General features: G+C 36.7%; 1 protein-coding gene, 1 long non-coding RNA gene and 1 pseudogene across 7 annotated transcripts in view; all 3 read right to left on the reverse strand.

The window, feature by feature from the left end:
• Positions 1 to 1520: 1520 nt before the first annotated feature.
• LOC118767589 lies at positions 1521 to 4057 on the reverse strand. Of its 4 annotated transcripts, none has more exons than XR_005003509.1 (2): positions 4038 to 4057; positions 1521 to 2736 (listed from the first exon to the last, which is right to left on the reverse strand). It is a non-coding gene; the product is annotated as an uncharacterized LOC118767589 (long non-coding RNA). The 4 variants fall into 4 exon arrangements; XR_005003507.1 differs by lacking the exon at positions 4038 to 4057 and adding an exon at positions 3210 to 3817; XR_005003510.1 differs by lacking the exon at positions 4038 to 4057 and adding an exon at positions 3165 to 3194.
• An 838-nt stretch (positions 4058 to 4895) lies between these two features.
• LOC115223424 (beta-secretase 1) overlaps positions 4896 to 21036 on the reverse strand; it is a 44854-nt gene continuing 28713 nt past the window's right edge. For 2 of the 3 annotated variants that reach the window (XM_029793955.2, XM_029793956.2), the window contains exons 5-12: positions 20566 to 20691; positions 19073 to 19207; positions 17524 to 17625; positions 16698 to 16721; positions 9371 to 9523; positions 8086 to 8173; positions 7145 to 7291; positions 4896 to 5189 (exon numbers count right to left, since the gene is read on the reverse strand). In XM_029793955.2, the coding sequence (XP_029649815.1) occupies positions 4999 to 5189; positions 7145 to 7291; positions 8086 to 8173; positions 9371 to 9523; positions 16698 to 16721; positions 17524 to 17625; positions 19073 to 19207; positions 20566 to 20691 (966 nt within the window). In that variant the 3' untranslated portion in view covers positions 4896 to 4998. The remainder of the gene's footprint in view (positions 5190 to 7144; positions 7292 to 8085; positions 8174 to 9370; positions 9524 to 16697; positions 16722 to 17523; positions 17626 to 19072; positions 19208 to 20565; positions 20692 to 21036) is intronic. The other variant, XM_029793958.2, reaches the window with a different exon arrangement.
• On the reverse strand, positions 14191 to 14309 carry LOC115223740 (annotated as a pseudogene).

Here is a 21036-nt window from a genome sequence, read left to right on the forward strand (position 1 = left end):
TGAAATGTTATTATTATTATTATTATTATTTATTGCTGAATCATCATTTGTAAGGGTGTTTATCACAGCAACAACTTACATTGTACATCAGCATGGCAGTAATTATCAGTAATTCTTTATGAAACCACCAAAATGATAATCATCATAATTATCAGAAATATCTGCATCAACATTATTATTATTTGATTATCAGGGGCCATCATCATCATTATCACATAAAACATACACAAGCTTGTCATTCTCACACACACTGACAGTGGAATTTTTATATAAGATGTTACAAATACAGCCTAAGAGAGAGAGAGAGAAAAAACGTCCCATTATAGGAGTTGAACCATGCATCTATTGCTTGCCAGGTGTAAATATAAGTATCACTGTGTGAGTGAGCGTGTGTATATTTATGGATAATATCAGTTTCAAATTTTGGCACAAGGCCAGCAATTTAGGGGAGTGGGGCAAGTCAATTACATTGACCCCAGTGTTCAACTGATACTTATTTTACCGACCCTGAAAGGATGAAAGGCAAAGTCAACCTCAGCAGCATTTGAACTCAGAACATAAAGACGGACGAAATGCTACTAAGCATTCTGCCCAGTATGCTAACGATTCTTATTTCTTTATTGCCCACAAGGAGCTAAACATAGAGGGGACAAACAAGGACAGACAAAGGGATTAAGTCGATTACATCAACCCCAGTGCGTAACTGGTACTTAATTTATCGACCCCGAAAGGATGAAAGGCAAAGTCGACCTCAGCGGAATTTGAAATCAGAACATAACGGCAGACGAAATAGCGCTAAGCATTTCACCCGGCGTGCTAACGTCTCTGCCAGCTCGCCAACGATTCTATCAGCTTGCTGCCCTATATTTATGGATAATATCACTCACTGAGCATAAAAGACAAAGTGAAGAGAGATCGAGATTTAAAAAGCATCAGCCGCAAAGTTTTTATATGTAAATAGGATATCCGTGATGATAAAGGTGAAGAATTAGCATCCAGTTACCATTCCAAGTAGAAATAAATATATCATAGTTGATCAATGTACAATTTTACAGATGCATAAACATTATCATCATTATTTTATGCCAGCTTTTCCAAGCTGCATTGGGTTGAATAGGTTAATTTCAAGACAGCGTAATAACTCCACTTAATAACCATTCTTATTATCTCCTTTGTGAGGCTTAACGGCATCCTGAGATCAGCCCTCACCACACCTACCCATAGCTTTATCAATGTTATATATACACACACACATAACATTTATATATCATATTCGTCATTATTGTTCTAACATCTACTTTTCCATATTTGTGTGGGTTAGATGAGTATGTTGGGGCAGAGTTTTCAGCAGAATTCTGGTTTAAGCACCCCTTATAACCCCTCTTAACTTTTTTTATTTTGGGGGAATTTTAAGAAACTTTTTTCAAATTTGTGAATGGGAATACATACAATTATGCAAAAAAAAAAAAAAATTTCTTAAATTTTTATCCCCACCCCTAAAATTTCCACTTTTTTTCGAATTTTTTTTTTTAATCACCTTAAAATACAGCCTGAATTTTTTGCTTAAATCCCAGCAACGGACCACCCTTGGGTGCATCATCATTCCAGTAAATGTTTATGCGGAGAAAAATTATTGAAAACATCAATACATGTCAGAGTGACGAAGGTATCAAATGGTTGTGGAAGGTGCTAAAAACAACAGCTAAATTGCCCTTAAATCACAATTTTTTTTTTTTTGCACAATCATAGAATAATTACTGTATAGAATACAAAATTCACAAAAATTCTTTGAAAATTCCAAGAATTAATAAAAGTTATGAGGGGTTATATGGGGTGCTTTAAACCAGAATTCCAAGTTTTCTATACACAGATGCCCTTTCCTGATGCCAAGCACCCACTTGATTCCAAACAAAGTAATAATCTACCAGTTTATCAAACAATCAACAGCCTGAACATTGTGTTACACAGAGAACTGGAAACAAACAACACTATGAATGTGCCTTGTTTTTTAACAAAGATTGCACAATATGTTGAGAAGCCCATACGTGCTTTTGCAAGTAAACTGCAAGTAGACAACACTGTCTGCAAGGACAGCAAGGGCATTCTTTACAATCAGAAAACACATATGAAGGTGAGGGGAAGTACAAATTCACTCACATAAACACATACATGCACAGATACATACACACACTCACACACAAGAGAAGAAAGATAGAGAGGAAAAATTTTAAAAAAAAAACATCAAAGTGATCAACTATTAAACAACAAAATTCTACAGCAGCCTTGCTGAAAATTGAACCCCTAACTTTTCAACAAGACCAACTAATATGAATCAAAAAGCACCATTCAGTCATATTTTGTGCCGTGTATATATACACACATACATACATTATCTCCATCTCGCACAGGATCAACATAATGTGTATGCATATGTTCATGTATGCGTTTGTGTATATATGTATGTGTGTGTATATATATATATATATATATATATATTACTAGTTTTAAGTATTAAATTGTGGAAATTCTGGGCCACAGTGTTAAAGGCTATTATATATATAATCAAATATACTGACCCCAGTATGCAACTGGTACAAGTCTTATTGAGCTCTGAAGGCAAAAGGCAAAGTTGGCCTTGGCAGGATTCTTTGAACTCATTTGAATGTAATGGGACGTAATACCACAAGAGAATTTCTCCTCTGCCCTACCAATGTTGCAACCTCACCCTCCATATATCTATGTGTGTGTGTGTATATACACACACACACACACACATACATATAGATATTTGACATGTATATGTATGCAGTTATGGTCACAAACACCATGGTGTGTCAATGGTTATATATAACAAATATATAACCAAGAAGTGAAGAAATTTATGTTGCAATCATAAGGAGCTGGGCTCAATCCCAGGACACAGCACTTAATAGGGAGTGACAAGAAGCTGTGCAGGAGCCTGTCCAATGAAGTATAATGTCTAATTCAAATGCTCAGCCTTGTCTTGCTCACACACATACTATCATGCTGAGTCTACCTGAGTATTATGTGAAGAATGCATGTGGCAGGCTCAGCCACTTACACAATAACAGTGGATAGATAACTGTTCAAAACAATCAAAACTCTAGGCTGCTAAGTAACACACACCATACATATACACACACATATATATATACACACACTATATATATATATATATATATAAACACATATACACACACACACACACACACTATATATATATATATATAAACACATATACACACACATACAAAGATCAAGTCATTCATCTTGCTCACAAATTTAAGATAAAGTTTATTATATATTCTTGAATGAATGCCAAATATTCAATATATACATACATACATATGTATGTGTGTGTGTTTGTATATATATATATATATATATATATATACATCTGTTGATTGATCAGAAGTGACAAATTACAGGACTCATTTTTTTACCAGCTGATTATCAGAAACCAGTCACTGAGTACTGAAATTGCAGCCTTTCAGATTTTCAGCTTTATATATATATATATAAACACACACACAGGCACACATATACACCAGCATCATCATCATAATAATATGTTTTAAAATAAATCCCGCAGTCAATGTTAAATGCATTATACCAAGCGTTACTTCCCTCAGCCACTGTGGCATTCCTACACCCACCCATCCATCCCCGCCCACCCTTAAGTATACACTCAGCTCCAAACCTGAAAATAACAATTGTTTGTTTGTCTGTTGTGTGGATATCAATGTGTGTATGTGTGTGTGTGAGTTAATACATATAAATGGTATAAACATGTATGTGTGTGTGTGGTGTGTGTGAGTTAATACATATAAATGGTATAAACATGTATGTGTGTGTGTGTGTGTGAGTTAATACATATAAATGGTATAAACATGTATGTGTGTGTGTGTGTGTGTGAGTTAATACATATAAATGGTATAAACATGTGTGTGTGTGTGTGTGTGTGTAGTTTTTGTGTGTGTATGCACGTTTTTAACCTAAAACCCCTTTCAACAGACATATATATATATATATATATATATAAACACATATACACACACACACACACTATATATATATATATATATAAACACATATACACACACATACAAAGATCAAGTCATTCATCTTGCTCACAAATTTAAGATAAAGTTTATTATATATTCTTGAATGAATGCCAAATATTCAATATATACATACATACATATGTGTGTGTGTGTGTTTGTATATATATATATATATATATCTGTTGATTGATCAGAAGTGACAAATTACAGGACTCATTTTTTTACCAGCTGATTATCAGAAACCAGTCACTGAGTACTGAAATTGCAGCCTTTCAGATTTTCAGCTTATATATATATATATAAACACACACACACAGGCACACATATACACCAGCATCATCATCATAATAATATGTTTTAAAATAAATCCCGCAGTCAATGTTAAATGCATTATACCAAGCGTTACTTCCCTCAGCCACTGTGGCATTCCTACACCCACCCATCCATCCCCGCCCACCCTTAAGTATACACTCAGCTCCAAACCTGAAAATAACAATTGTTTGTTTGTCTGTTGTGTGGATATCAATGTTTGTATGTGTGTATGTGTGTGTGTGAGTTAATACATATAAATGGTATAAACATGTATGTGTGTGTGTGTGTGTGTGTGAGTTAATACATATAAATGGTATAAACATGTATGTGTGTGTGTGTGTGTGTGAGTTAATACATATAAATGGTATAAACATGTATGTGTGTGTGTGTGTGTGTGAGTTAATACATATAAATGGTATAAACATGTGTGTGTGTGTGTGTGTGTGTAGTTTTTGTGTGTGTATGCACGTTTTTAACCTAAAACCCCTTTCAACAGACATATATATATATATAATATTCTATCATTTTTTTTTTTTTTTTTTATCTCAATCAACTCAAGCTTTACTTATTTTGGCTTGAAAGAAAGATTTTTTTTTCATCTTTAAGAGAATAGTTTGTAGTTTGTGTCATGGCTTTCTTGCCTTTGTTTCCAGCTTTTCTTCACCCACTGAACCACAATCAGTATCAATGGTACTGCACAGAACGTACACAGTCCTGCCATAATATATGCCACAATCAGGAGACTCTTTTCATCATGTTCCTTAACACGGTATAAACAGTCTGTTGTATTCACTGCAGAGAAATAGAGAAGAAAGATACGTTTACACGAGTACAATATTAAATAAATAGCATGTATGAGTGTATCATCATCATCATCATTATTTTACATCTGCTTTCTATGTCACCATTGGCTGAACAAGTTGTGATCCGAGTTAGTTCTTATGTGGTGTTATGACCCTCCCAAGTCAGAGGACTACATGTTATTCATAGGTTTCGTGTTTGACTTGGTTTCTATGGCAGGGATGTCCTTCCTAATACCTATTTCTTTATTACCCACAAGGGGCTAAACATAGAGGGGACAAACAAGGACAGACATAGGTATTAAGTCGATTACATCGACCCCAGTGCATAACTGGTACTTAATTTATCGACCCCGAAAGGATGAAAGGCAAAGTTGACCTCGGCGGAATTTGAACTCAAAACGCAACGGCAGATGAAATACGGCTAAGCATTTCGCCCGGCATGCTAACGTTTCTGCCAGCTCGCCACCTTTGTCCTTCCTAATACCAGCCACTGTACAGAGTGTACTGGGTGCATTTTATCATGGTGCCAACACTTGAGAAGCTGTCATCTTCATGACAAGATCATTGGCTCTTTTTAACCCTACAGTCTCTACTTGTTTGCCAACCTCCCAACCACTTCTAATTCCTCTTACCATCACTTACTATCTTTAAATATCTCCCCTCACACTCTTATGGAACACCCCCTCATTCCCCTCTGTACTACTTATATCCCACCCCACTGTTACTGTGTTTAGACCCTCCCTCACTGACTACCTTTCTCTCTAACTCTCTCCTGCTTTTCTTTCCTTTCTTGTCCTATGGGGGTAGCCAAGTACCTATTCTATAGTAAGACAGCTACCCGTGTCCCTCTATCATACTCTAACAACTCATCTGGCATAGGGCCACCCTTCTTGATTCCACTCCCTCTCTCAGCAGAGAGGCCTTTGTCTTGCAAGCTACTTGGCAATCCCATGGGTGCTGGTGTCATGTAGAAAGCATCCATGCTGATGCCACATAAAAAGCACACATAGTGGTACTGCATAAAAAGCACCCAGTACACTCTGTAAAGTAGTTGGCATTAGGAAAGGTATCCAGCCATAGAAGCTATGCCAAAATAGACCATTGGAGCTTGGGGTAGCTCTCCAGCTTGCTAGCTCCTGTCAAACCATCCAACCTGTGCCAGCATGGAAAATGGATTTTAAATTACGGTGACATGCAGCCATACATAAATTATATATCCTTATATACACAAGTAATAGGAGTGCTCACTTAAAAGAATTTACAGTATAACATAAAAGTGTGAATTAGTTGAAGATATAAACAATGGCACATCCTCCAAAAAGTTATTTCAAATCTAACATCTCAGATTCTCTATCAGGAGGCAGAAGTATGAGGGAGCAAAGTGAAAACTTGAGCTCTTATCAATACTAGAAACAGTTGAATGGTCCAAGATGAAAGAAAGACCACAACCTGACCTTTAACTGGCTTTCTGAGAGTCCCCTCTGTTATATTGGGACCATGTCCCTGGGTAGAAGGTAATGTTACTTTGGCCCCCACCAGTTTTAAGTGACCTGGAAATTGTCAAAGGTGTTACATTTTTTCTTCTGAATAATTCACAGAAAGTAAAAGTTTTTAAAAAGTGCTCTTGGTTCCAGATAACTGCTGGTGGTTCAGGAGAAGATACAACCATATTAAAAAAACTTAAGGTAAAAATTGCACTGCTTGATGCCATTTGTCAGTTCTTTTAGTAAGAACAGGGCCAAAAGATCTCATTAAGAATATTCTCCATAAATAGGTTAGTACAGAGATCACACATTTTAAGTTTTCTTCCAAGAGAACAAAAAAAGCCTGCAGTAAAATTTGAACTCCTCAACCATGAGTTTGTATCCCAGTATTTTACCTGCACAAGCTTTTCAACTCTAACAGCAGCAAAGAATAACATAAAAATATTCCCCAAGAACTCACCTTTACTAGGAAATATGCCATCAATTGTGGACTTCTTAGTGGTTGTATTTGCAGTGAGACAAGTTGTTTCTGCAAATCCTATGGTTTTGTTGCTTCGGTCAAATACAGTGTAGTAGCCTTCCATGATGACAGCTCCTATGACAGCACCTGCAGCAGCAAGTTACATAATTAAAAGAGAAATACTTGTGTAGATGAATGGAGAAATACAAAGGATTATGTGTGTGATGGTGGTGGAGGTGCTTAGCTTAAAGTAAATTCTGATACAGTCAACCTATGATCAAAAACATTTCAATCGCGACCATCCAACCTCTTTCCAAGAAGCAGTGCACCTAGAACAACATTATTTACGAGTCCTTTTCCAAGTGGATGAACTATGATTTGAGGGAAATTTGGCTGCTATTTGAAGTGGGTTCCACCACTGTACAGAGGCTCACCATGTGTTGATGGGCAATGAGGTTGATGGTGCATCTGAGATCAGGCTTTACAAGAGTAAAACCACTGTTGAGTGAGGTAAGCAGCTTGCTTCCCAACCACATGGTTCCGGGTTCAGTCTCCTGCACGGCACCATGGGCAAGTGTCTTCTACTATAGCCTTGAGCTAACCAAAGCTTTGTGAGTGGATTTGATAGATGGAAACTGAAAGAAACCTGTCGCATATATTTGTGTCTGTGTTTGTCCCCGCACTGTCGCTTGACAACTGATGTTGGTGTGTTTATGTTCCAGTAACTTAGCAGTTCACCAAAATGGACAGATGGAATAAGTGCTGGGTTTACGAAGAATAAGTCCTGGGGTCGATTTGTTCAACTAAAGGTGGTACTCCAGCATGGCCACAGTCAAATGACTGACTGAGACACTTGAATGTGGTTCCCCCAACATGGGCACAATTTAATAACTGGAAACAGTAAAAGCATATAGAAAATATGAACTGTAGGAAGAATTTACCAGAATCAGATTTCGTTATGGCAAACTTGAAACAGTCTTCTTTTTCCGTTTGGGAGACAGAAGCATCCCCAATAGCACGTAAATATTGCTGCAGAAACGAAAGAAAAAGAGATTAAATACATATAATCTAAATACAACACTGTCAGCAAGAATCATACCAAAATATATAACATTAGGTGCAGGCATAGCTGTGGAACTAAGAAGTTTGCTTCCCAACCACATGGATCTGGGTTCAGTCCCACTGCATGGCACCTTAGAGAAGTGTCTTGTATTATAACCCAGGTTGACCAAACTGAAAAATTTCGTCACAATGAGTTAATGGCACCTTGGGCAAGTTTCTTCTACTATAGCCTCGGGCCAACCAAAGCCTTGTGAGTGGATTTGGTAGATGGAAACTGAAAGAAGCCCATCGTATATATGTATATATGTATATATATATATATATATATATATATATATATTATGTGAAATAGAAAGATGAATAATCTTGTAGCAGATTAATCAAATGTTTAACCGATACCTTGGTAGCAAAAATCACAGCAGAAGACAGTACGGTTGGAGGTACAACCATATGGTGTTGCAACCGTACGTTGGTGCGGATAATTGAAATTAAAATATTATTGGTGAATTGAAGAAATGGAGCTGAACGAAGATTGAACAGAAATCGTTTTATTTCATTCTACACGTGTTTCGAAATTGTGCCTTTCGAAACACGTGTAGAATGAAATAAAACGATTTCTGTTCAATCTTCGTTCAGCTCCATTTCTTCAATTCACCAATAATATTTTATATATATATATATATATATATATATATATATATACATATATATATGCGTGTGTGTGTTTGTGTGTCTGTGTTTGTTCCCCTAGCATTGCTTGACAACTGATGCTTGTGTGTTTATGGCCCCGTTACTTAGCAGTTCGGCAAAAGAGACCGATAGAATAAGTACTGGGCTTACAAAAGAATAAGTCCCGGGGTCGAGTTGCTCGATTAAAGGCGGTGCTCCAGCATGGCTGCAGTCAAATGACTGAAACAAGTAAAAGAGAGAGAGTTGTGCAACCAAATGAAATGCTTGTTTGTTAAACTAGTAGGTAAGAGACCAACGATTCCTCAGATACGTTCATGCTTAATATAAACCTAAGGCAAAATCACACTGAGAAACAATCAGCACACTTTATACATGTATATATAAAATTACCATGATCATCATCATTATATCAGTCTAATGAGAAATACAAATACATGAAAACAGTTGTAAAAATGAAAGAAGGCAATATCTTACCCTAGGAGAGACAATTAAGTGAAACTCAGAATTATTCCCCGTGGCTAATGCAATGGTGATCGTAGGAAACTGGTGAAAGGGAAACTTGGAATCTTTAGGACATAGCATATCTTTTCCTTCCCAGAACAGATCAGGTGGTGGTTGATTGTCTAACTGTTGAACAACAATAACAACAACAAGATTAACAACAACATTTAACAAAAGGATATGTTCCGCTATTTTGTGTATCTTTGAGGGAGGGGTATATTTCTGGTTAGGCAAAAAAAAACCCAGAATTGTCTAGAAATTATGTATATCGACCTGTTACAACAATAGAGGTATACATTGAGTCATTCCATGTGCTAGAGATAGCAACAAATCACCTCCTGTTTGAAAGAAGTAAGGATATATTACATCAGTGTTTCTTGTAGGGGGAAAAAGCATAACATAGTAGCACAATATAGTAGGATGAGAGTAGCATAACACAGTGGGATAATATAAGTGGATAACAAAATAAAACAATGTAATAGGATAACAAAATGACATAGTGGGACAAAACATAATAAGGTAACTGTGAGCAACACAATGGGATAACACTGAATACTTTCACCCAGGGCACTATACTTTCTGTCACCCGATTTCTTAATAATAATTGTTTCTAGTTTTGGAACAAAACCTCAATTTTTTTGAGAGGAGAAGAGAAATGGTAATTAAATCAGCTCAATTACTTAAATGGTACTTTATTTCATCAATTCTCCAAAAGGAAGGAAAGTAAATCTGACCTAGGCAGGGTTTGAGGCCAGAACATAAAGGGCCGAAACAATTACACGATAACAACTAAAATATGATAAAAAACAAAAAAAAAAAGAAAAGAAAAAGAAATTCAAATTCAAAACCAAAAGACTCCAGAATCATCATCATCATTTAATGACTATTTTCTAATGATGGTATGAGTCCTAAGTGTAAATTCCATTCATCAGTAATTTACGCTTGTGGTGAGGAACAAACTTGTGAGGATGGGGGGAAATTCTTCATTATTAATCAGATACAAAAAAAAGTAGAGATAGAACATGATAAATTTAAGTTAAGCATGGTCTTCATTGAATTTTGACCTATTGCATATAAAAAAAAACAAAACTTCTAGTAAACTATATATACATAAGAAATATTTACTGCCTATGTTAAAAAATAAACTTGTTTTATTCAAATATATGGATATCTTGTTTGACCACTAAATACTGCCGTAGGGGATTCCCTTATAGAGGTACTTGGTGCATAGAAGTACACACATAGATTGTAGCAGACAAGAAACGTCTATCATGGGTGCCAGAATTCCTATATCATGTAATTTCATTCCACTGGAAATCTTCAGGTCTCGACATGCCAGTCACACCTCATTGCTACAATATATAGAACATCAGCATCTCACAGATGTCACGAATACCAGCAGACTTATTAAGAACTAGCTGGCCCCATGCCATCAAAAATGATGGCTAATTGTAGTATTTTACATATAAATAAAGTACATAATCAGATACAAACGTTCACTTACTTCCCTTGTACACCCACACACATAGTTGAAACACTATTTGATTTTCCTTTTCAGCATTGAATGTTCACTCACACAAACAAACATTCACATTTTGCCATCACCGCTTCCTTCCTTATTCATCTATCACCCCTTACAAGAGTGTTATTATATCACCATCCCACTTCCACTGCACACACACACACACACACACAAACATTCACATATCTCCCTTTTAACATACACACACATATATTCACGCAGAGTTGAAACGCTGTTTGATTTTTTTCTTTTCACCGTAGTACTTCCATCATCCCACTACCAAATTTGCCATCACCACTTCGTTCCTTATTCATCAATCACTCCTTCCTTTCTCATTCATATGTTGCGACAGAGAAAAACACACAAGTATTATTATAGTAGATTATTAGTGATGGAAGCAGGCGAATTTCAATAAGGAGAGTTTACAAAAAAAAAACAAAAGACGAAGACAGGTGGTGTACAAAACAAACAGATGTATTAGTATAATGCTCAGGAATAGAAAAAGTCTTTTACGCTTCGAGCCTACGCTCTTCTACAGAAAGGGACACAGAAAAAAAATGTGTGTAGTGGCAAACGATCTGTCGTGGCGACTGAATTTCAATAAGCCTGCTGGCTATTTGCAACACCTTGTCCGAAAAGATGATTTATCGTAGTTGTGTGATTTCACTGGCATGTGGTGACTAGATGCTTCTCATTAATGATTTCCAGGAGAATAAAATCACACGATGTAGGAATTCTGGTACCTATGGCAGGTGATTCTTGTCTACTGGGAGCTATGCGTATGCTTTTATGTACCAAACACTTACATGAAAGAATCTCTTGAAGCTAATAATGCAGTATTTGGTCTTCTAACAAGCCATCCATATCAAGCTGAATATAAAGATTACATTTTGGCATTAATACTGCTTTCATCACAAATAATTCAAATATACAAACAATTGCAGCGTGGAAGGTGTTTGTAAGCCATTTAAGAAACACACAAAAGACGTTCGATTCACTTCAACATTTAAGTTTAATTTGTCAAAATATTTTCGTCGCTTTAAGAGCGCGACCTGTTCACTGACAAAAATCCGTGCTGCATCTTGGATTTTTGTCAGTGCTGCAGCACGGATTTTTGTCAGTGAACAGGTCGCAGTCTTAAAGCGACGAAAATATTTTGACAAATTAAACTTAAATGTTGAAGTGAATCGAACGGCTTTTGTGTGTTTCTTAAATGGCTTACAAACTCCTTCCACGCTGCAATTGTTTTCGTTTCAGCACACGATCTCAGATCAAATCACTTGCTATGCAAGTACATCTCCGTAATTCAAATATATATATATATATAAAAATGAAAAAATGCACATTAAGTACAGGACATCTCCAACAAGCGGAAAATACGTAAACACATATAAACATTATATTATTTGCTTGTTTTACATATGCTTTTCTCTGTCGGTATATGTTTGACAAAGACTTATTAAGACACTAATTTATAATTGGATGCTCATCCTGTTGCCAACCACAATCTGTTTCTTTAAGTAAGAAACCTTCTATTCTCTGGTTATCACAAGATGATGTATGACCGAAACAAAACAGGACAATGACATACACAAACAGTCAAATTCTTTATAATATAATATCAAAAACAAAAGAAAGAAAATAAAGAAAAATGAAAAAGAAAAAACATAAAGCAAAAAATCAAATCAAATGCAAAAAGTAAAAATAAAAATAAAAAGCAAATGCCACATTTTTTGAAAGGTTTCTTACTTTAGAAAATAAAACAGGAAGAATTTGATCAAGAAAGAAGGGAGATGCAGAATAAGTTTTAAATATCGGTATGTCAGTATTTCCTTTCAGATTGATACAGTTATACACATACATACACACACACACACACACCACACACACACACAAACCCATGCATACACACATACACACACACAAACCCATGCATACACACACACATGTATGCATAATTAATAGAAGTCCAATAGAGAAAAGTTAGAAATACAACCTCCTGTCTGACTACAGCCCTAGGTTCCTTTGGGCTGAAATATCAATGTTCACAATAAGAGACAGGATCAGACATGCAAACTAATGGATAGTTAAGGAGTTGCTAGGCAACCATCTGAATGACTAAAATTAATTACTGAAATAAAAAATCTAGCATTGAAGGAACTTGGTGCCGGTCTGCGCTGGTAATAGCAGAGTTTAGGAAATTCAGTTGGCATGAGGAACGCAGAATCTAATGTTCCTGGCTCTTGCCCTTCACCTACAAGTGACAAAAAGGGAGAAATATGGTGTTGGCATTGTTTGTAATTCCCAGAGGAATGGTAAGAACTTAACAGAAAACCTCTTGTGAAATGGTTTAATATTGTGTACAGGCATACCTCACCCTAAGTCATTAATTGGTTCCAGGAGACCTGACTTATGTTGAATTTACTTGCCTCTAAGCTAAACCGATAATAACCATTCCCATTTCTGTACTTTATTTATGAATGCATTTTCAATAATATATCATCATCATCATCATCATCATTTAGCGTCCGTTTTCCATGCTAGCATGGGTTGGACGGTTCAACTGGGGTCTGTGAAGCCAGAAGGCTTCATCAGGCCCAGTCAAATCTGGCAGTGTTTCTACGGCTGGATGCCCTTCCTAACGCCAACCACTCCGTGAGTGTAGTGGGTGCTTTTTACGTGCCACCCGCACAGGTGCCAGACAGAGCTGGCAAACAGCCATGAACGGATGGTGCTTTTTATGTGCCACCGGCACGAAGGCCAGGCGAGGCTGGCAATGGACACGAAACGGGGCGGTGCTGGCAACGGTCGCGAAACGGAAGGTTCTCTTACATACCACCGGCACTGGTAACACATCTGCAATTTCCATTGATCGATTTCGAAAAACCTATTTTAAGCTTACAAACAAATAATTTTTATTTTTTAATACAGTACAGTATAAAAAAAGTAATCTAGATTTACGAATACAATTTGGTAGTGTTTACCGTACATCACGGACGCTTATTTATGAATACGGTTTGCAATAAGACACAGTAAAATAAAAGCCTTTTTTTAAGCTTAAAAAACAAATTCAGTAATTATTATTATTTCACAATAGTAAAAAAAAAACTGAATTATTTTAAATTTACCAACACACACATACAATTTGGTGATTTCATTCACTAAGCTACACTACTTTATGGGGTGTATTATTTTTTTTTTTATTTTTATCTAGTTTCAGCTCACAAGCTGTGGCCATGCTGGGGCACCGCCATTTAAAAAGGTAATGGAGTGCTTACAGCACCTAGGTTTCCCAAGCGGTCACCCATCTAAATACTAACTAGGCTTGATGTTGCTTAACTTCGATGATCGGACGAGAACCGGTGCTTTCAACGTGATATGGCCGTATGTATCTTAACATTTACTGTACGTATTTTAATGATTTTATATGCTTTTATTTTTATTTATTGTACAGTAACATAATTTTAAGTGCTTTTAACCGCTTTTTAGTGGTTTTACGATTCCAGACACACAAAGTCGAGTAAAATGACTTCACTTGATTTTTATTTTTCCATATATTACTTTTGAAAACAACATATAATCGAGAACAACTTAAATCGAAATGACTTAAGCTGAGATATGGCTGTATATGAAAGTGGCGAGCAGGTTGAGTCATTACTGCGCCAGGCAAAATGCTTAGCAGCATTTCAACCATCTTTACATTCCAAGTTCAAACTCCACCGAGGTAGCATTTGCCTTACATCCCTTTCCACATTGATAAAATAAGTAGCACTTGAGCATCAAGGTCAATGTAATCGACTTGCTCCCTCCTTTGAACTCGCTGGCCTTGTGTCAAAATTTGAAACCAAGATTGTATATTGTGTCTCTGGTATGTAGTCATAAGCTCAGTCCACTTAGCTGTCAAAGCAGATACCACACAGTCTCAGTGTTTTGTTGTAAATATTGACACCACTGCTACAATGATGACAATTGCTTGTCAATTTGCAGTTCTGGGTTCAAGTCTTCCAATGGGTTCAGTCAGAAAAAGCATTAAGATACACTGGTTCCTACCTACATGCCAAATATTCCATGATTCTTGTGTTATGGAATATAGCCTCTTGTTTCCATTTCTATGCCCAAATAAACCACATCCACAGTTATATTTCCTTGACTATCGTCACCACCACCACCATCACCACCACCACAACCCCAGACCCACCTCTATGCCCGAATATACCACATCTACAACCATGGCCTCGTGATCCCTCTTAGACCCGTCTTTATGCTAACTGAACTAGGTTTGTAACCAACAGCCTCTTGATTTTACAAATCTTTGCACCTGTTAGCTTAAGTTTAACTTGGATCCAGCTTCAGCCTCTGGTCCTAAAACACAATTAGGAAACAGTTTGTACAAGGTCTAAAAACAATGAGATGCGTTAATTCTTTAAAACACTGTCTATTAATATTAGAGTTATAATTTCTTCAGCAAAAATACTAAATTATAACATTTTCAACAAGTATGAGTTTCAGTCAGTTCCAGTGCACATTCAGATTCATGCATGCGAAGTTAAGGTGATGAACCACATACCATAGAGTTGCAAGTTCAAATCTTACTATGGTCATTGTATTGTGACCAGAGTAAAGCACATTACAACATGCTCCTGTTTATCGCACAAAAGAAATAGGCCTCACCCTTACCCCATGTTTGAACAGCAAGAAGTCATTTTTTTTTTCTTTCTTTTTGCCCACAGTAAAACAATCCCAAACATACAAACCAAGAAAATTATAAGTGAGACAGTAAAAAGAGAGAGAAAATTATAAAATAAAGCCGATTTGTGTGTGTGAGTGTGTGCCTACATACATACATACATACATACATACATAAGTGTGCATATCTCATGTGTACCGTTGGCGATTTTTTTTTCCTCTGTCTTTCTTCTCCTATGTTTCCGACGAAGAGCTCCGCTCGAAACATTAAGCGTCCAATAATACTATATTTGTTCCACGTCCTCGCTTTGTTGTGTTTTTTTGTGCTTTCTTGTTTGGATTAACTATATATATATATATATATATATATATATATATATATATATAAATACACACACACACACACACACACATACATACTTATACACACACACACACACACACAAATACATATATAAATGAACTTAGTGAAAATATGTTGGTGACGTATTTTTACTTCTCAAGGCTAATACACTATAATTATTGTGGAGAAAATATTCTCTTATGGTAAAAGGTGTAAAAACACCATATCTGCCCAGTGTTGGCCTCTATCAGATTTCCAGACACAGCATTTCTGTTTCCTTAACCTTCTTCAATTGGAAATACCAGAGATAACCCTGGGTAGATTCAAAGCTATAACTTTATCTAAAAGCAGTGGACTGTTTTTAGATTAAAGATACAGCTTTGAATCTGTCCAGGATTCACAATCCTTCCATCATTCCCATTTTCCTGTCTACTAATATGGTTATTTTATTGTCTTTTTTTGCATGGCCTGTAAGTAAGTTGAACAACTGAGTAACAGTGGTTTAAGTTTGTAGCTATTTGATATTAAAAATAAAACATCAGTCTTGTACCAACATTGACTGTTGCACGTTAAGCAGTGTGATAACCGAGTGAAAGAAAGCATAGTGTTGGAATTCCTGAAGATATTTCGGTCAAGGATAAAGAAAGGATAAAAAAAAAAAAAATGTGTTGAAAGGAATCCAAGATGAGAGAGAAACAAAAGAGGTGAAGTATTAGTAAAAGAATGTCTGGAAATAAAGATATACTCACACCAAATAAAGTGATTACTTCGATCTGTCAGTCAAAGAGGATTTAATAATAGCAAATAATCAAAATTGAAATTAATATAAAACAAACAAGCTAGAAATAACAATCATTGTATAATTGCGAGAGCCACATTGGAATGTAACTTCCATATCTGGAACTGTGATGTCTACTACACAGACATGTTAGACAATCACTAAAAGGAGGAAACCACAAGACAGATATGAAATTCATCAACGAATGCCAAGGTTTGGCCTATAATTAATTTTATTTTTTAGTATTTCCTTCAGACATAGAGCAATTTTCTCTATAAGTGATATATTCAGTAAAGTTTAATTATATAATAGATAACTACAGACACCTGCAGTAAAGATAAATATAGCTGCCACGTCTATAAGAGATTCTTCACTAAAGATTATTTATATAATTGCCATGCTTTCTATGAGATCCCTGCAGTGAAGATAGATATATTAACCATGTCTATAACAAGAGATAAGTTCTTTGACCCTATGGTATTTAGATTACTGTAAAATGTCATGCTTATTTATTCATTGTTTTGAATTTATCCTGTATTACTTTGTAGCCTTGAGATTTTGAAGTAGTTGTTTATGCTCAAAATGATATTCTGGGATAGGTGTGAGATGCCAGATCTGGTCAGTTTGAACATAAAGCAAGTAGAATATTTTGGCCAGACATAGCCAATTTAAATGCTAAAGGGTTAAAAATTATTTATATAACAGTCAAGAGAACACTATAGTAAAAGTAAACACAACAGCCATGTCCTATAATAAAAAGTAAAGAATTTCTTTATGGAAACTACTGTTTCACTTACCACAACACGCTGCTTCAATTCTGACACAACGGCCTGAAACACGGTATTTGGTAGACGAAGGTTGGTGGTTCCACTGTCAACAATGGTTTTATCAAAATTGTACTGAAATGATACAACAGAAACACAATATGGAGACTGATCTGCAAGAATTGGACATAGATATCAATAGGAGAGAACTTCTGACTCTTACTGGAGGTAAGGCAAGGAGCAGAATCCTGCTGCCACACATATGGCCTTCAAGTAGCAACACTCTCCAGCTACAGATTGATCAGTCTTCAGCAGCTTCACATAGCCATCTGAATTGAGCTTAAGTTCTGATGGCTATCCCCTGTTCAAAGATGTGGGGATGAATTCCAGCATGCAGACACAGTCAGAATGCTTGCTGTATCCCTTTCTGCTGGTTATGGCTTTTTATGACACATTTTACAGTTTTTACAGTGTTCACAGATGAGATTTACACCTCATAAGTGAATATAAGAGATTTACATGTCAGAACTGAATGTAAAGATTATCACAGCAAAGAGATAATCATGTGTAGGAACATGATTTAATTGTTGGTTTCAAATTTTCGCAGAAGGCCAGAGATTTCTGGGGAGGAGGTAAGTCAATTACATTGACCCCCAAAGGATGAAAGGAAAAATCGATCTCAGAGGAATTTGAACTTGGAATGTAAAGACAGACAAAAATGCCTCTAAGCGTTTCACCCAGCATACATGACTTGTATTCTAAGTCAATAAAGACTCTCTTTAAATATGTTTGTATTACATTCCTTTCCTTCTTTAATTGGATCTGAAGGTTCAAACAACAAAATTTTCTCTGAGAATAGAAGACATTCTAAGGAAAGAGGAATCAACTGTCACAACTTGTTAATGTAGGGAGATAATTTTCTGTCAAGATTTTAATACTTATTGGTTTCAAATTCTAGCACAAGCCCAGCAAGTTTGAGGGAGGGGTCACATCGATTATATTGACTCCACAGGTGGCGAGCTGGCAGAATCGTTAGCACGCTGGGTGAAATGCGTAGCCATATTTCGTCTGCCGTTACGTTCTGAGTTCAAATTCCGCCGAGGTCGACTTTGCTTTTCATCTTTTCGGGGTCGATAAATAAAGTACCAGTTACGCATTGGGGTCGATGTAATCAACTTAATCCCTTTGTCTGTCTTTGTTTGTCTCCTCTATGTTTAGCCCCTTGTGGGTAGTAAAGAAATATATATTGACCCCAATCCTCAACTTGTATAATTTTATCAACCCTGGAAGAATGAAAGGTAAAGTCAATCTCAGTGGAATTTGAACTCAGAACGTAAAGATGGAAGAAATACCGTTAAGTATTTTGCTCAGCATGCTAACAATTCTACCAGCTTGTTGCCTTTTGATTTTAATACAAATTGCTTTTCTAACTATGGAAGGAGGCACAAACACAGTTGGACAGATACACATCACATGGAGGGAGAAAGGAGAGGAAAAGTTTTCTGATAAAGGGCATTCATGCAAATTTATATGACTATACATACATGTGAAAATATATACACACAAAATGAAGACATCTTACCTCTTTGCAGTCTAGGCCCAAACTAACTCCATCAATTTGTAAATCTGTAATAAGGACCTCATAATACCGCTCTTTCTGGATTGGTGTGAAGTACATCGGACCTTGGTACATACTTTCATCAATGTTGCCCAAAACCTGGTAATGATCAAAAAACAACACCTTAACTTGCATACATACACACACCTGCACAGGGGGTCCCACTTCGGTCACGACACTGACCATGGGATTGCACCTAGAAAGTTACCCTCCTAGACACAAGTCTGGGCAAGGTGGTTTATGGAAGACCAGCAGTTGCCCATGCATACCGGCCTCCCCCCTCCACGCCTCCAGCATTATCCAAGGGAAAGGCAAAGGGGCCGATACAGCTTGGCACCAGTGACGTCGCAACTCATTTCTACAGCTGAGTTAACTGGAGCAACGTGAAATAAAGTGTCTTGCTCAAGAACACAACACGCAGCCCAGTCCGGGATTCAAACTCACAACCTCACGATCGTAAGCTCGACACTCTAACCACTGAGCCTCGCGCCTTCACAAAAACAAAACTAATCACACACACAAGACAAAACTAATTTTCATACACACACACACACACACCATAACTACCATCATCATCGTCATCATTTAGCATCTATTTTCTATGTTGACAGGGGTGTAAGGTGGTTTGACTAGAACAGGTAAGCTGGACAGATGCACCAGGCTCCAGTCTGTTTTGGCTTGGTTTCTATGGCTGGATGCCCTTCCTAATGCCAACCACTCCATAGAGTTACCAAGTGTCTTTTATGTATCACCAGCATGGGTGCCTTTTATGTCACTACACAAAGAACCTAAACTGAGTTACACAGATGCATTGCTAACATTCTCTGCACACATCAGGACAAACAGCCACAGCTATTCTTTCACATAATAACAACCCAAACATATTAACCCTTTAGCATTCAGATTATTTTGTCAAATGTAATGCTTATTTGATGACATTGCTTTGAATTAATCATGCATTATCACATGGCTTCAAGAGTTTGATGATGTGATTGAATAATTTCAGAATAACATTGTGGCACGTAAAAAGCACCCACTACACTGTTCAGGTGGCACGTAAAAAGCACTCACTACACTCACAGAGTTGTTGGCATTAGGAAGGGCATCCAGCTGTATAAACACTGCTAGATCAGACTGGGCCTGGCACACCCTTCTGGCTTCCCAGACCCCAGTTGAACCGTCCAACCCATGCTAGCATGGAAAACGGATGTTAAACGATGATGATGATAGGTGTGAAGGGCCAAATCTGGCTGGATTGAACATAAGACAGGTAGAATATTTTGGCCAGAATATTTTAGCTGGTTTAAATGCTAAAGATTCACATATATCCTTCCAAAACACACACACATACACAAGCACTCCCTTCGAACTAAACATCTCACAAATCCCCTACAGCTATTCCCAGACATACATAAACCCCTAAACAATGCAGATAAAATAAAAGAAGAACGCCATACCAGAGTACCACCAGTTTCCAGATGCTCCCTATTCGTCACTGATCCACACAGTTGTATAGAGAATAAATTTGGGATCCCAGTCTGTTGAACAAGGATGTCAAAAAATGGCTGCACAGAACTGTCAGGCTGAATAAAAAAGACAACGTATATATTATATATTATAAAACGATTTTATTTTTGAGGACGAAAACATTTCAGGATCTTATTTTAGGGAGCACATCACGACAGTTTTGATTGTAGGGACATATCAAATGTGATTTAAACCCTCCAGTTTATATTTTCATATTCAGCGGTGGTGCCCCAGCATGGCCACGGCCTTCGGGCTAAAACATTTTTAAGGATTTTAAGGATTTAGTACGATATGTGTGTGTGTGTGGGTGTGTGATATAACAACCAAAATTCTCCATAAAGTAACATAGGCTCAAGAAAAAAAACAAAACAATTCATAGCAGGATATGGCTGTGGAGTAAA

Source organism: Octopus sinensis, linkage group LG23, assembly GCF_006345805.1.
Source record: "Octopus sinensis linkage group LG23, ASM634580v1, whole genome shotgun sequence".
In the NCBI taxonomy this organism is placed as follows: Eukaryota; Metazoa; Mollusca; class Cephalopoda; order Octopoda; family Octopodidae; genus Octopus; species Octopus sinensis.